A 16,846-nucleotide genomic window follows, 5' to 3' on the forward strand; every position below is an offset into this window, starting at 1 on the left:
AGCGGGCTGTTATAAAGAGGCAGGAGGTAATGAGTGCATATCCTCTGCAGCCCTAGAAGGAGTGGGTGGGATGAAGTTACCTTCCATAGTCTGGTCAAACACTAAACATACTCTACAATGCTAAGTCTCTTTTGTGTCACTTAGAAATAACTAACAAATACAGCTCTTGTTTGACTCAAATATCAAATATGATTTGAATGCAGCACATGAAAAAATCTTGGGCTAGTTTTATATTTTTAGATTTCCAGGTCCTGTGGATTCATAGTTACATATAATGGAATATTTTGATGACTATGTTTTAAAGTATTGAAAATGGAACTATATCACTGAAATGCAGTTGAAATTAAAAGTTTACTATAAGTCCAAAGAAATGCAGCCGTTCCTCTGTGATTTAAGTAGCACAACCCAGTTTGAATGTCTCTTGGTTAATCCACTGTTCAAGATGGGAATCAACAGTATATGATTTTTGGAGCCAGATGTTTAATGTTAAAATGAAAGTGCTTATCAGTGGTGTCATGCAGCTGTATGCACCTATCAGAATTTAGCAACATTTGAATTATAATTGGATGGCTGACGTTGGATTCAAATTGATCCTACACAGTCCTGAACAAGCACAACTTGTAATAAATACCTTGTGACTTTTCTAACCATTGCTGATGTTCATATAATCATTCATATTTGATGTTGTTGACAATACCAGTTCCATTTACTACCACCAAGGCAGGAAAAAGGTCTGTGCATGCAGCTTGTTACCGCGTTAAATCCACTGAAATGAACATGGTGCTGCATCTGCACAAACGCTGTTGTCAACTCCTTTCAGTTCTCATAACAGGTGCACCACACGATCCTGTCCCCGCCCATCCAGCTCCAACAGATCCCCTGCCATTTCAAACTTTTGCCAACACATGTCATGTGTGTGGACAACTGGTGCAGTGTGTGTGGCTACTGCAGTGAATAGAGGGAATAACTTGAACTTTTTAGAGCAGGAACGTTCTTACAGCAGCCAAAGATCTACCTAAATCTCCATGTGTTTATACCATGCACTATAAATATTACATTTCTGTAAATCCAGATCAAGTGGTGAGGACTGTCGAAATATCGAAGCAGAGAAGACATTTTCATTCATTCATCTTCTACTGCTTATCTGTTTCTGCATTGCAGGGTGCTGGAGCCAATCCCAGCTCACACTGGGTGAGGGCGGGGTCACCCTGGACAGAGACCAACAACCACTCACACTCACACTCACACTCAGACCTACAGACACTTTAGAGTCACCAATTAACCCAAACATGATGTCTTTGGACGGTGGGAGGAAACCGGAATACCCGGAGGAAATCCATGCAAACTCAGGGAGAACATACCAACTCCACACAGCTTGTTCCTGTGGAGCAACAGCTCTAACCACTACGCCGCCGCGCTGCCCAGTAAAAGACACATTACACATAATATTTTTCTGAATACAACTATATTGTTTTTACTTTCAAAGAGCAACAGCTTACATACTGCATCTGAAAACCTAAACTGGTGATACCATCCCCCCCATCAAAGGGATTCACAAGTAAAGTGAAGGCATCTACTGTACATGACAAAATGTGACAGCAAAGGTAGCCCCCTCCATAGTAAACACAACTATTCATTTTTTTAATGCGCCAAGTTAGGAAAAATATGTCAACAGAAGGCATCACTGTTCAAGATACTGTAGAAATTAGATCAAAAGAAAATATGATTTCTCCCGTAATAACTCTGATTGAATGTGAAGATATAGAGGAAATGGTATAGGGCTGCTCATATTTATCGGGGAGGTGAAAGACCTCTGTGGTCTGTGTACTGATTGGCTGAGAGTATCCACTGGCACAAATGCGCCGTCTAGCGCATTCGCATGTGCAGGCTGTGCTTGGGTCCATCCACCCGCTCCAACTTCTCAAAGTGTTTCCTAGCATTACGGATATTGATGAGAGTGGCTGCAGATGCTGGGAAATAAAGTAGATTATTAGGATTTTTATTATTCTGTTCATGTAGTTGCTTAACCTTTAATTGAAGGCAGAAAATGACTTCACTCACGAATGGACGGGTCGGACATGATGACCATGACATATGTATTGGAGGTGAAGACATCAATGAAAGCTGCAAAGTTGGAGTTCCTCACTTCCATGCTTTGGAAAGAGGCTGCAAGTTTACTGCAATAAAATGTTTTGTTTTATAATCTTTTTTTTATTTTTAGAAACAACATTACAATGCTGCAGATGATATGGGTGTGATGGCGATTTATATGCAGCGTGAACTTACCTACAGCTGAGCTTGAACTGTTTAATAATATTACTGATCTTCTCAAAGCGGTGAGCATCGCGCTGCTCTTTGCACTGGTAGTGGGAGATCACCTGCATTTATAAGGCACCATGCATTAAATGACTTTCAGTTCTTGACCTAGATTTTCTGACCTGAAGCTGCAGTGACAGAGGAAGCAGCTGCTCTTACCAGGAAGGTGGCTCTCTCAAACAGAAGAACTTCATCTGCCTCAATGATCTGTGCGAAATTTCTCAGGTTTGTCTCCAGCTGCTGAACATTTGGGATGAGCTGGTACACTATGCTCGACCAGGCCTGCAAAGACGAGGAAAAAAATGGTTTCCTAGACAATCAGCTTATCAGCTTACAATTCAATATACAGCCTGACAGATTCACAACCTTATATAGGGTTTCATCCCAGATCGATGTCCTGAAGCATGTGCAAGCCAGAGGTCTGGACAGCCTCTTCAGATCTTCTTCACGCTCTTTAAAGATCTGTTAAGACGGTTAATACAGTAAAGTCAATGGGTCACAGGAAACAAGAGACATAAACTGTTCACTTCCTGGATTTTTCCAGTGGTCCATGTGTTGAATAATGATTTTATCTCAAAATAATAATGATTTAGTGAGCAAAGATAATTAACATGACTTACAACTACATAAACAACTGTATCTTTTAATATCATCTGTAGAATTATTGTCTCAAAATGATTAATCCCACTTATTTACTTCCTTTGCCTTTTATTGTTCATTCTGTTTCCTCCCAGCGTCCAAAGACATGCATGTTTGGATTAACTGGTGTAAACTGTCCGTAGGAGTGTGAGTGGCTATTCATCTTTGTCTCTCTCTGTATGTTGGCTCTATGATGGAATGGCGACCTGTCCAGGGTGTACCCCACCCTTGCCCAATGTGAGCTGGGACTGGCTTCCAGCAGCCCTCGTGACCCGGAAACGAAGATGAGTGAGGAGTGCTCATTCTGAATCTTCTCTTTTGTGCCACTTAACGTCGCCATCATCATCTGATGCATACGTATCATTGTCAGTAGCCTTGATAACTGTTCAATGGTAGGAATAAAGCTTTGCGATATTTATGTGATAGATACTGATGAAAAGATGTGAAATCACTGGGTGACCACACATGATTTTGATAAGCCTTCAAGGTAAAATATCAATTTTAGTTTATTTCAGCTGGCAAATCAGTATTAATTATTCTTGCATTTTTTCATAGGAATAGGCACCAATGTAATTTAAATGAATATACTCATACTACTGAAAAACCACACCTTTGTCTGAAAAAGTTTCTGGTGACAGAATGAACAGCTTGAATGAATCATTAATAAAAATAAAATGTTGGATAAAACTTACCAAATCTCTCTGATCTTCTTGTACCAGGTCCATTTTGTGCACAAGGCAGAAGACTTTGGCATCAGGGGAGTTTTGCAGGATGGCTTCCAGACATGACTGGTAGTAATGCATGTCCTTCTCCAGCTCACGACTCTCAACATCAAATACATAAATAAGCACCTCTACATTTCTGAAAATGTTGTCCCTCTGGCTGGTGAAGTAGTTCTCCATAAATGTGTCTTGCCTGATAAATAGGTGAAGAGAGAAGCACAGAGCACCATTTAGCAGAGGTTTTCAGGTCAGGTAAAACATATAAATTGTGAAGTCTAACAACAAATAAAGCAAAGTTTCACTTTACCCTCCACAGTCCCACAGGTTTAGAACCAGATTGCCAAGAAACCGTACATGGGAGTGCTCTACATCAACTAGATTAAAACAAAAGATGTTTTAGTTGTGATTAAAGAGTCACCCTACATCAAAAATGTATCTTTTTTTATCCAGTACTCATACTTGTAGCTCCAAGGCGACGTGTGTCTCGAGCTATGTAATTAGCAAAGATGATTGATCTCATGCTGGTCTTTCCAGACCCACTTTTTCCCATCAGTAGCACCTGGAAGCAAAAATGCCGCAATTAGACTATCACTAAAGTTCTGTGCACCGTGTACTGCTCAAAGAAAATTCAATAAAAAACTGCAATAGCAGGATGTGAAAGCGCTCCATCAGAATACAACATTTTAAAGTCCAACCTAGTTGACATGGAGCTAAATTCGATGGCTTTCTAATAATGTAAATAAACTTGTTTGTGTATCACATAAAAACACAGGTAGAAGTTACATGGGATAAAAGTAGCATAACTCTTAATGAGAATAAAATCTGGTAATAAAATGCTGCTGCTACTACTACTACTACTACTACTACTACTACTAATAATAATAATAATAATAATAATAATAATAATAAGTGTAAAGCTTTTACACTCCTAAATAATTTGGGACATAGCTGAGAGAGAAACATTTGCTTGGCTGGGCAGCGACTGAAACACACTTCACCACAGTGTTTGCCCGCTCTCACCTTTTTCTTCATTGCTGTGCTTGACATCCCCCTCGGCAGACTCGCTGTGGAGTATGAGTGTGAGCTTCGGTCGCCTCGTCCTCCCCTACAGCTGCCGGGCAAACACACACACTGCTCAGTCATGTAACTCACAGGTCCAAATGTTTAGCCTTTCCGCTAGCTTAGCAGACACAGAGGACGGTTTTTAAAAAATGTATCTAATGTCATTAAACTCTCTGCCATGTTCCGAAACAAACAAACAAAAAAAAAAAAGCACCAACGCTTCGGCTAATTTAGTTAGCACGACAGACAGTCCAGATACATGTCAGACAACGTAGCCGGGCTAAGTGGCTAGCTAGCTCGGATAAAATGTGGTGTACTTACCCCGAAACGTCTCCCCGAGCAGCTTAAACCGTGTATTTGAATTAGTTTGAACAACGGACTTGTACACATTACTTAGTGGAAACAGCCAGTGAAGCCCAGATCAGCTGCTTCCTGTTTACGCCAAAGTCACATGAGGAGCTGTTGGGCTGTGTGCCCTCAGTTTGGTCTGACAGATCCCACCGTGTTTTTCCTCCTCCGGTCACTGCAGGATTTCATATTTCTGGTTATGTCTGGACATGAGGACACATTTGGATCAGAATAAGGACAGCTGAAAGGTTTCAGATCTCAGAGGAAAAAGTAAAATGCCTTGTAGACAGTACTCTGAGAATAAAGTGCCCCCTGATTTCGCTTCTCCTTTATCATTTGTAGGGAAATTGTTTTTAATAGTTCAGAAACATTTTTGATAAAAAAGCATAATCAAATGTGTGTGTGAATGTAGGCGTGGAGTAGCCACTCTTTATTTTTACTATTTTTCTTGTCACTCAAGAATATATAATTTACCCATTTGAAACGTTGCATTGGTCTGAAAAATATTATATAAAAAAAAACAAGTGGTTTCTGCCTCCTCAGAATTGTCCCCTTCTCCATGTTGTTTTTCCTAAGTAATTTAGTATGTGTCACCATACTATGAAGCCTAGTAAAACGAACCGGTGATACTTACCACATATATGCCATATATTGCAATATATATATAAGAATATATATAAAAGGTATTCAAAAATATGTTGAAATGAACGTAGTGCATCAGCACCTGAAAAGGGACAGTAAAGGGTTAACAGCCATGAGTCCTAAATTTACACCATTACAAACCCCCCCAGCATCCGGAAACCCTTGTCAAAATAAAACGTTCTGTCAAACTCACAATATACATTTAAATACAGCGGAGTAAACCTTTATGAAGACTAATGCATTCAGAAGCATTGTGACAAAAAATCTGTGTTTTTCCAGCCGTAGAATGTTGTGTTGTTGTTTCTTGTCGTGATCACTAGAGGGCAATGAACACATTATTTAATTAGAAATCCACAAAGTAAAACAAAGTTGTGGTTGAGAGTTTCATTGTCAGTCCAGAGTCAGATATGTGGCACACTAATCATGGTCATGCAGTGCTGTGTACATGTAGTGCAGTGTGTTAATACAAGTCTGGATGAAGTAGTGCACAGTATGGCTACTTCTTTGGAGAAAAAGATGCTGTTTGAGCAATTCTCAAGAGGAAACCAGTGAAATAAACAAGTTCTAGTTAATAGTCAACACTGCAAGATTTGTACACATAGGGCTACTCTTAAGATAGGAAATTCTGCATTTCAAGACACGGATTCAATGACATTTCTCTCAGTAAACAGGGCTTAGCCAAAGAGACACCAGATGCGTTTTTGTTGCATAGAAACAAATTTTTAAGGTCTGCAGGGATGGATTAACTTTGATTTAATCTGCCTGCAGTGGAGGAGAAAATTCAAAGATTACTTTGAAGTTATGGCTGTATAATTAAATGAGAGGACAGAACAATACACAGAGAGGGAGCAGTTAAGGGAGCACTTGCCTCCATTGAGCTGAAAAGTCAGTGAGATGCCATTGGTAATGATATGGTTGCAAATCATCTCCAAATCTCAGAAAGACAAGGAGATAATATATGACATATTTAACTATTTGCATCACATTTTAGAGGATATGGATGCTCTTTTAACCGCACCTATTCAGGTCTAAGTGTAGTTTTGACCTAGAATTGTTGGCACTTAAATAGCACAGAGTTACAGAGGCTAGGTTTTAGGTTTGAAACCCGTTTCTCTGTGGGTTCACTCCGAATACTCTGGCTTCCTGTCAGTCCCAAGATATACATGTTTAAATTAATTGATGACTTTATATTGCCTATAGTGAATGTTGGTTTGTCTCTTTATGTTGGCCCTGCAGTAGACTGGCAGCCTGTATGAGGCGTATCCCACCTTGGCCCAATGTCATCTCAGATTAGCTCCAGCCCCCCATCCACTCCCCATTGGTACCAAAATAATAATAATGTTTAATTACTTCTATTATTCACTTATACTACAAGAAAAAAAAACAGAAAAAAATGAGATTTCTGAATTCTTCGCAGTTGGGATTTCTCTACAGACACAACATATAACATAACACTACTGCTGAAATTCAGTGAAATTGCAAAGGGATAGAAGTATAATAAAATTTTATTGTTGACTTTCTGTATTTCACCTCCAAACTTTATGCCCTTTCCAAACAATCAGTGAAAATACTTGCCAGACAACCAGAAACTAGAAACACCCAAGATCTTCTGGAAATATTTGTCAAGTCATTTACAACAAATTATCTATATTGTCTATTCACCAGTATGGGAAAGACCTTTCACACTCTGATACTAAGAAGAGAAAATGCATATAGGTTTTTTGCAATCATGCAAAAACTGAAGTCAACGATTCAAAGTCTTATGCTTTAACACCACCAAGTATATGACATTGTTCATAAATAATATACAGGATAATGATTCTATTCAATTTATCTAAATGTGCACACTTGTTAAGTATGCATAATTAACAACAAAGTTTAATCTCTTTTTTATTGGTAATTATGTGCACTTAAGAAACAGACACATTTTCCATACCAATTTTTTTCTGTTAGTTGAAGTAAAAAGAGTGGTAATTATCTGACAAAAAAAAAAAAAACAAAGAAAGGACAATAATACAGTAGCTCCTCAAGAGAGACACAAGCTGTAAAGAGGAGAAAATATTTGATGTAAATCAAAGTATGGGAGTAATATTCAGGTAGTGTAGAGGTGTTTTGAACACTTTGCATTATAAGGTCAGTCCACTGCAATCATCCTTTACATCTGATCTCTGAGTTTGGCGAGTCTTTGAGAGAGTTCGTCCTTAGGACAACAGAAAGCAAAGACAGCCGTTAGGGAGGAAGATGAATATGTGCCATTATCAAAAATCACATTTCATTGAGATTACCAACATATAAAATTTTTTAAGTTTTTTTACATGACAAATGCAATTTATATAAAATTTTGTGGAATCACAAAATCTGTTTTTCATTGACTATGATTTCCATTTTTAAGTGATAATTTTCTTGTAGCAGTAACAGCAGTGACGTTTTCATGGATATATAAAGTTATTTGTGCCAAATGTGACCCAACTGAAAATAAAGGATGCAAAATCAAGTGAAGCAAATGTACCTGTTCTGCAGAGGCCACACTGGTACCCACTGATCCTGTTTGTCCTTGAGGAAGTTCCATGTTCAGGTCCAATCTACAGATGATGCACACAACATTTTTAAAAACACTTAAATTATGGATACAATGCCATTTCTTATGCTACACCAAATAGCGCTGTCTAAATAGTCTTCAAATGTGTATAAAATTTCTAACATAACAAACAGCCTTTATACTGTTATCCACGCCAGAATTTATGAACACATTACCCATGTATATACATTTATATTCACTCATTTAGCAGAAGCTTTTACCCCAAATGTCTTGAAGTCGAAGTGAGGGACAAAACCTAAGCTTCTAAAAAGCTACAATACCAGATGTTCATTTAAGGAAGAAAAATGAAATACATATATTCAATAATAATAACAACAACAATAATAACAATAACAATAATAATAATAATAATAATAATAATAATAATAATAATAATAATAATAATAATAATGTGTCTCTGTGTGCATAGGAACAGCTTTTTAGGCAAGTTAGAGTGTTGGAAGTAAATTCCCTAACATTATTTCATAAAAAACTTGGTTACCCTGCTTCATCTGCCATTTCATGGAGCAATGAATCCACTTGATTCTGAAAAACACATTAGACATTATACACATTATATATATAGTAAATGCCTTTTGTGTTTAAAATGCTGTCAGACAACAAGAAAGCACAAGAAGACCAGGGACTCTAAGAGTAAAGCAGAGAAATGTACCTGTGGTGTTGTAAGTGTTGTTGTGCTACTCATGGTGTCCTCCATTTGGGCTGTCTGAACATCCAGAGTTTCAAACTGGTGTTCAAATTTGTCCATAAGAGCAGAAATCTGAAAAAAAAGGGGGGGGGTGAATTGCTGGATGACTTAAAGCCAAAATATAATATTATTCTCATATGTAAATGACACTCAACCTTTTCCAGATTCATACTCTTCAGAGTCATATCCATGCCTTTTACTACTCCAGCCATAGATTTTGTGACCTGTGGAAAAAAAAAAAAAACATACAAAACAGCTTTCTTAAGCCAAATCTGTGAGTGTGAATTATTTTTTTTAGACCTGCAGCAGTTGGCAGTGACCCTGTTTTCAATGTACCTGGTTCATGGTAACCGCAGTTTGGACCCTTGCTGCCACTGCATCGACCCGAGCGCTCATCCTGAGAAAGTTGACAGACTGGTTCTTCTGTCTTATAGCATTCTCTGCATGAATCCTGGCCACTTCCATATTCCCCTTCTGGATGGCCTAGAAATGCAGGGGAAAAAGGTGGTTCAAAATGATTATATGCAGCATGAACCAGACACATTCCTCCCATAATGTGTTATCTTGGTAACTAACACAGGTGATGTAACTTACTTTCTTGACTTTGGCCTTCTCTACTTTTTCCTCTTTGTCACATTTCTTTGCATTTCTTTGGAGTTCTTTGGCAGCAAACTTTAAGTTGAAGAGATGTTCTGAATTGTTAGGTTAAAGGAGAAAAGTCCAAACAAACAAGTAATCTAAAATAACAAATATTTTAAGTACAATGAAACGTTGTGGTGGTTCTCTTGTCTCAATTAAATTCCTATAAGATCTGATGGAAATGTCTTGCCATTTAGTAATTACGTTGTGTTAACTTCTTAAGTAGAATTTCTTTCAATATTATGTTGCTTTCACTGATTCATACTGCATGTGAGTGATCTATACAGCATTATTAGACAGATTTGTAGGGCTGCATTGATCCATGATATCAGATGTGATGCGACCAGACCAAATTAAACACTCTTTTTCTGTCAATATATCAGAAAATTCTAAACATTTGGATCAGGGCATCATTAGAAATCAGCTTTTAATCAAAATATATTGACCTCCCCCAGGGAATGTAGTAGGTGCACGGAAGTTTCTACTTTGGTTCAGTAATCCAAATTTAGGTGCAAGTTCGTATTTCCTCATTTAAAGAGAGTACAGCCAGACTAATACGAGTGGCATCGATATATGTGCCAGTTAATAATAAACAAAATATAAAGACTCAGTTAACCACACTATACCAACATTCGTGTCATTGGTTTTGTTGTCAAGCCATATTATGTAACATATATTGTTGGAGTTTCCCTTCTATGTACCTATGTTTGCACAGGTCCTGTGAAACATCCTAGGTCTGTAAAAGCCCTTATGTCTATATAAATATCGACCTTTATACGATAATCACATTACACATAGCAATCCTTGCCTGCACCGGACTACATGGTTAAACTGTCAGACGTTGGGTATTTCAAGCTATTAGCATGAAGCTGTGGAGGCCCTCAGACTCGATCTCCCATTTTACGGCGCCAGGAAATGACTAGGAAATGTCCTGGTTGTTCAAAACATAGCTGTTTTTTGATTTTTGTAGATATTTGGCCTCCTTAGTGTTGTTTCGGGTGCCCGGAGCAGATAAATCTCAACGTAGTCACCACGAACTACCGTGCTACAGTCGCTCCCGGAGCCCTCGTATTTACATTACACCACCGTCTCACTGTGTTACAAGGATACTTTCCATGCTCGGCATCTTGAGGCGGCTCTTGGCGTTTCCAACAGGTACTAGGTCAAATCCTTGCGACCAATCCACAAAAAAACTAGTCAAACAAAGCAAGAGTTGACGGTGGAACTTCGAGTTTCGGTCGTCGCCTTTTCTCACACTTCCTGATGTCTTACCAAAATAAGGCCAACGTCATCGTCACGTGGTAGCGGTATTCCATATGACGTCAGGAGGGAGCACCCCACCCCCCCTCCCTCTTCTATCTCCCCCGCACTAAATGTGAATGAAAAGAAACAAAAAAAGAAAAAGAAAACAACTAACTGTTACCGTGTAATCACGACGCTTTTAAGACGTAACGTCGGTGGTTTATGCGTGAGTGGGCTCGCTGGGAGAAAAAGCGTATGCGGTGTTTTCTCGGCGGAGCGGTGGGCGGCGGGAGCGGCTGATTGATGATTAGATTTACGGTGTGGATCACGGCGGGGAGAGGGGGGGATGACTCACCCCGTCTGATGTGATGCTCACCCCGCAACAGCAGCTCGGCAGTGCAGTGGCACGCCGGTAGTTCAGCATAACATATCGCTCCACTCCAGCAAATAAAAGTCAAACTTAGTCCAACTGTTCGGCTGAGACGCACACTGCGCTTGTTTAATACTTTAGCGGTCGCTTGTTAAACAGATACCGGGCGTCGTGATTTACCGTAAATTTCGTGACGCCTGATTGCCATGGAAACAGAGCTCGTGCGCTGAGAGGAAAGTGTCCGCGTTAACTTCAGCATCAACCTCATCAGCGGGGTCGGATAAACCTGTTGGCTGTCTTTATTGCTTTTCTTGTGTTGCGTTCCCTTTTTTAATTTACTCACACACACCAGGTGAGTTTTCTTTATTTTCTTTTTGTGTGTCTGTGTGTAACATCGCTGCTGTTGTGTTATTATTGTGTGCCATTGTGGTAGTACGTAGGTAATCTTGCTGTTTTTTTACATACAGTATTTATAAGACAAGCTCAGCCACAATGTTAGTCTGATCATTTACTGGGGTCAGCTGTCAACTTACTGATTTACTGATTCTGGGCTCAATCTTCAACTGTTTTATTTATTCAGTTGCAACATAGGACAACAGTTTGAGTTTAGAGGACAATATATAGTGACTGTAGTCGAACAGTAACAAATTAATTGGCCGTGCAAAATGTTGTTCGTGGCAGCTTTTAAAAAATGCTCATCGCCCTGTATGAGTCTAGATCACGACTATATATTATCTGTAATATGCGTTATTCCACAGGCTTAGTGGTTGAGCATTTGGCGAATGTCACGACCCTGAAGGCACCTGAAGTGGTGCATTTAGTGTCCTTTTTTTCCGCACAGAGAAAGACTCCCGTAGAGCCAACGAGTGATGCTTCATTCAGTGGCTGTATGACTCATATAGTCTTATCTATAAAGAAGCCAAGAGGCAGAAGAGCAGTCCTGCTGCAGGACCGAGCTGATGTAACCCGTGAGAATCACTAGAGGCTGCTGTGGGCCATGTTTCCCCGGCTCACTCAGAGACCGCAGCCGCTCCACAATCACCGCCACATAACAGGCTGAAGAGACAGCTCGATGTTCACTTAATTCTACTTTCAACAGATGACCAAATGCAAAAGTGCACGTTCATGTCAGTCTCAAAACAATGCAGTGCTTTTGTTGCACTGGCTCCAATTTATTTGGTGATATTTAATGCCACAATCCCGTTTTTTGCAGCAGTTACATTAAATTCTGTCATCCAAACTACTGTATGTCTAAACAAAAACAAGAATAATCACATTTGACTTTATACACTAAATAAATGAGTGTAATAATATTAATTAATAACAATACTCTTAGGTGACACTTAAAATACAGCAGATCTAAAACTGCTGGGGTGCATTTTCATATTTTCATTTGCACTTGGAACCAGAGGCAAAATGTTATCAAATGTTACAATTTATAGTGTGTACTTCAATCTATGAGTATAAATTCCTCTCAGCCTTCAAGGAAAATAAAGTTAATTAAAAGGTCTTCATAATGAGTTCAGGGATGATGAGAGCATTCATCTTTCAAAACACCCTAAGGAACCTTAACTAGTCCCTCTTCCCTCCTGCTGCATCTAAGAGTATGAGAATCCTTTAACGCCTACAAGCTATAGGCCAAAAAAAATCTGACATTTTCCTCAGTAGTGGGTGAGTCAGTGTACATTATGCACCCCTCTTCCCCTCATAAATACAATGTTCTCACATTATGACAGCAGGAATAAACACATCTTCAGTCAACTGCATGTTGGTGATTAGCAATACTGCGGAGTTGAGTGTATAACTGAAGCACTGTGCCCAGTCTGGCTTCAGTGCTTCTGTGGCAGATGAAGCATGTTTACATACAGGTGCAGTATGAACAGATGTGCCTGACCGGTCTCTTAGACCAGGTTGTTCCCCTTAGATGTCAGAAAGTGAATGACACACAGGTGAGTCACCTGTAACTAGCAGATGGGCGGATGATTTCTTGCTGGACTGCTGGACGTTTATCTAGTTAAACGTGTCATAGAATAGCATGAAAAACTGTAATGGCATTCACACCGCTGGAATGCATTGTCTCACTCTGAGCGAAGAAAGTTCCTTTCAAACCTCACAAAGAATTCTGGGAGGAGCTGCAAAGATGCCACATTCATCTTAACTACAGCTCACTGAGCCACGTCCTACAAATTAGTTCTCCGAGTTAAATTAGCTGAAGAAAAACATTTGCTTTTGTGCCATTGATCTAAAATTTCAAAATTTTAATTAGGTTGTGTGCCTTTCCAGTGGCTGATCACTGCTCTTAAATGCCATTTAGTTGACCATGCATCAGGATTCTGTCGCCATCTAGTGACGCTGAGACTTCCTCAGTGCGCAGAACTCATTTTAAGTGTTGCTAGCAGAAAACAGTTGCTTGAGATATAAAAAATAGTTGAAACGCAATAGTTGAAACATCTCACACAGCAGCTTTCAGTGCTGGTATTCAGATTTTTTTGAACGAAGCTGTGCATTTGACACTTTTGGGCGCAGAGGGAAAAAATTGCAAAGTGAAATATACTCAAGGATGAAAAGGTTTACAAGGTGCTGGGATGACCCAGGCAATGTGTAGGGAGAAAAAAAAAAAGTGCACTTTGCCATTTGTAAAGTGCATCTTTTATGGAAGATAGAAAAGCAAGGTCAGTGGTTTATGTTAGTTATAGGAAAGCATTTTTTTTTATATTTTTTTTTTTAGATTACAACAAACATTAGCCATAATGTGACATATATTTTGGACCTCTGTTTCACAGATAAGGATGACAGAGCTTCAAACAGAGAAGCGGTTAAACAACCTGACCCTTGAGCAAGTCCAAGCTCTGGACAAGGTCTTGACAGAGGTAATCCCCATTCATGGACGAGGAAATTTTCCCACACTGCAGGTGAGAGCAAAAGATATCATCCGCGTGGTAAAGGATCGGCTGGTTGAAAGAGACATCCAGGTGAAAGATATACGACTTAATGGGGCGACTGCCAGCCATGTCCTGGTGAGGGATAATGGCCTGGGCTACAGCGACTTGGACATAATTTTTGGAGTAGAGCTCCCGAGACAGGAGGACTTTCAGGTGATTAAAGAGGTGGTGCTGGGCAGCCTACGAGACCTGCTACCTTGTGGAGTTAACAGACGGAAGATTACATGCCTGACAATGAAAGAAGCATATGTGCAAAAGATGGTGAAAGTTTTCAATGAGCATGATAGATGGAGCCTTATCTCACTATCCAACAACCGAGCTAAAACCGTGGGGTTGAGGTTTGTTAGTTCCCTTCGAAGACAGTTTGAGTTCAGTGTGGACTCATTCCAGATAATCTTAGATCGCATGCTTGAGTCTTACTGGGAGACTGAAAGGAAGCAAAGAGGAACGCTCGCATTGAATGCTGGGAATTTGGCTAAAAGAGACAATGAGGGTGAACATAAAGACAAAGCACAATCTACCACTTCTCAAGAAGCTGAAGAAGGTCTTTACAAAGACTCAGCAATGTCAGCCAGCCGAGAAAGCCAGTGTATGGATGAGGCACTTCCTGTGCTGGAGAAAGAGCTTCCAGACGAAAAGATGGAACATATTGACAGAAAGCATGGGGCCCCACAGGCGTTAGAACCAGAGAGCGGTAATTTACAGCAAGAGGAGGAAGAGGTGGATGGCATCGAGGATGTTCATTCAGAGGAGGAAATTGTGTTTGAGCTATGTGAAAAAACTGGAGAGGAGAAAGAACAGTTTCATGGTGGCTATCCTTTAATTTCATCATCTAAAACTTTATTTACAGAGGTCACGGATCCACCAATGTCACATGCATGCTTAAACCTACAGAGCAATGAAGAGATACTTGAATCACAAGCTTCCCAGCCAATGAATCCAGAAAAGTCATCTTCCCAGGAAAAAGCTGATTGTGACGTAAATGTTCAGTTCAAAGTAGACTCTGTCATCTGCAAGACTGAAAATACACCAGACCCACAGGATTCACAACTGGAATACTCGTTCCCTCCGCCAGCTAAGAAAACCTGCAGCGCATCACAGGAAGCTGTTCCTGACTACTGTCCTTCACCAAAATTACAAAGAAAAATGTCACGGAAGTTGATCAATAAGCCTGAAAAATGGTCCTTACTAACTGATTTGTCAGATCTTACAACACAGCTGTTTCCACCCATAGAAATACCGAAACCCCTTCAGCCAAAGCCTCCTTTACTAGATGATGCTCAAGTTCATTGCTCAAATGTCCCAGGCTCTGATTTAGACAATACTGAGGGTACCGGCGCTATTACAGTTCACCAAAACAGTCCAGAGAGTACACTTCAGAATGACGCAGGCACAAATAAAAGTGGGGAACAGACTGTCAAACCAAAAAACTCCAAGAAACCCCCTGATTCAGCGACTCAGAGCGACACGTGCACAGCAAACACAGCAATACAGCCTCAGGCCAGCGAGCAAAAATCGGGCTCGACAGGCACTGTTCCAGATAGCTGTGGGCCAACCCCGTGGGCCGGGGCAGCAGGGGAACCCCGGATCATGGTTGAAGCAGAATGCATGTATGGAGACTTTGAGCAGGCCATGCACCACCTTCGCCACCACCTCATTGCTACCCACAACCCAGAGGAGATCCGAGGAGGGGGCCTGCTGAAATACAGCGACCTGCTGGTGAGGAACTTCAGGCCAGCCAGCGAAACGGAGATCAAGTCGTTGGAGCGGTACATGTGCTCCCGCTTCTTCATCGACTTTCCTGATGTAAGTGAGCAGCAGAGGAAGATCGAGACCTACCTGCAGTGCCATTTCATTGGCAATGAGGAGACAAGCAAGTACGACTACCTGATGACCCTGCGACGCGTGATAGATGAGAGCACGGTGTGCTTGATGGGACATGAGAGGAGGCAGACGCTCAATATGATCACTGTCCTGGCTCTGAGGGTGCTGGGCGAGCAGAACGCCATCCCAAACACAGCCAACGTGACCTGCTTCTATCAGCCGGCTCCATACATGACAGAGCCCATTTACAGCAGCTATTTCATCACCCAGCCCCAGCCCCCGCTCGTCTACCACCCCTACCCTCTACACGTCCACATGCAGACTGGCCTGGTGTAGCTACAGTGACATGCCCACGGGGAGGCATGCAGGCTTTCAGCATGGTCCTCTGCAAGCAGAGGCACAAGTGCAAGTTTTAACAACAACAGGCAACCACGGTTGTAGTGTTGTTTAAAATCACTTTGAAATCACTCCCGCTTATGACATGAAAGGTTGCGAAAAGTCAGAACTGAAAGGGGTCTGGAGGGAAAGCTTGTCACCCTCTCAAGATGAAGACTATTTAAAAGGAAAGAAACGCTAGGAGCTCACATTCTTCAGATGAGGAGGATTTCATTGAAGTAGAGGGACTTTGTTTACTGTCGTTTCAGCTCAGTTTTGGCACGGCTCTGTACTGGTTGCTCTCCCATGGTGAGGAGAGTGTTGTAATGTGATAGTTCTCTATAGTTACAAGATAAACATATATAAAACTTAGTTCCTTTTTTTGTTCAACTTTGCATCATGGTTAATTGTTATTGATTATTCAGAGGGATCAAACCT

The 16,846-nt window shown here is 40.5% G+C and overlaps 3 protein-coding genes across 3 annotated transcripts; 1 reads left to right on the forward strand and 2 right to left on the reverse strand.

Annotated features, from left to right (window-relative positions):
- Positions 1–1,615: 1,615 nt before the first annotated feature.
- On the reverse strand, positions 1,616–5,183 carry rraga (Ras-related GTP binding A). Its single transcript, XM_029519289.1, has 10 exons — positions 5,061–5,183; positions 4,698–4,788; positions 4,137–4,236; positions 3,985–4,051; positions 3,648–3,870; positions 2,683–2,778; positions 2,476–2,598; positions 2,287–2,378; positions 2,062–2,177; positions 1,616–1,970 (listed from the first exon to the last, which is right to left on the reverse strand). Exons 2-10 carry the CDS (start codon positions 4,722–4,724, stop codon positions 1,867–1,869), a joined length of 948 nt encoding a protein of 315 aa, XP_029375149.1. The 5' UTR covers positions 4,725–4,788; positions 5,061–5,183; the 3' UTR covers positions 1,616–1,866.
- A 2,033-nt stretch (positions 5,184–7,216) lies between these two features.
- Positions 7,217–10,926, reverse strand: LOC115054000 (chromatin modifying protein 1B). The gene is made up of 8 exons (XM_029518944.1): positions 10,766–10,926; positions 9,611–9,708; positions 9,353–9,499; positions 9,172–9,240; positions 8,981–9,088; positions 8,810–8,853; positions 8,239–8,311; positions 7,217–7,929 (listed from the first exon to the last, which is right to left on the reverse strand). Exons 1-8 carry the CDS (start codon positions 10,779–10,781, stop codon positions 7,885–7,887), a joined length of 600 nt encoding a protein of 199 aa, XP_029374804.1. The 5' UTR covers positions 10,782–10,926; the 3' UTR covers positions 7,217–7,884.
- Positions 10,927–14,056: 3,130 nt separating this feature from the next.
- Positions 14,057–16,369, forward strand: LOC115054566 (terminal nucleotidyltransferase 5C-like). Its single transcript, XM_029519836.1, has 3 exons — positions 14,057–14,646; positions 15,671–15,678; positions 15,786–16,369. Exons 1-3 carry the CDS (start codon positions 14,057–14,059, stop codon positions 16,367–16,369), a joined length of 1,182 nt encoding a protein of 393 aa, XP_029375696.1.
- The last annotated feature ends 477 nt before the right edge of the window (positions 16,370–16,846 follow it).

This window comes from Echeneis naucrates, chromosome 14 (assembly GCF_900963305.1).
Source record: "Echeneis naucrates chromosome 14, fEcheNa1.1, whole genome shotgun sequence".
In the NCBI taxonomy this organism is placed as follows: domain Eukaryota; kingdom Metazoa; phylum Chordata; class Actinopteri; order Carangiformes; family Echeneidae; genus Echeneis; species Echeneis naucrates.

What these genes read in the sequence shown, in the direction of transcription:
- rraga (XM_029519289.1), bottom strand. Translation starts at nt 4,724, where the DNA reads ATGTCAAGCACAGCAATGAAGAAAAAG. An exon ending in AAGAAGATCAGAGAGATTTG is followed by an intron (nt 2,779 to 3,647) that starts GTAAGTTTTATC and finishes CCGTCTTAACAG; the next exon opens with ATCTTTAAAGAGCGTGAAGA. An exon ending in TTGAGAGAGCCACCTTCCTG is followed by an intron (nt 2,379 to 2,475) that starts GTAAGAGCAGCT and finishes TTATAAATGCAG; the next exon opens with GTGATCTCCCACTACCAGTG.
- LOC115054000 (XM_029518944.1), bottom strand. An exon ending in GAAATGGCAGATGAAGCAGG is followed by an intron (nt 8,312 to 8,809) that starts GTAACCAAGTTT and finishes CATCATCTGTAG; the next exon opens with ATTGGACCTGAACATGGAAC. An exon ending in GTGTGGCCTCTGCAGAACAG is followed by an intron (nt 7,930 to 8,238) that starts GTACATTTGCTT and finishes TGTTGTCCTAAG; the next exon opens with GACGAACTCTCTCAAAGACT.
- LOC115054566 (XM_029519836.1), top strand. Translation starts at nt 14,057, where the DNA reads ATGACAGAGCTTCAAACAGAGAAGCGGTTAAACAACCTGACCCTTGAG.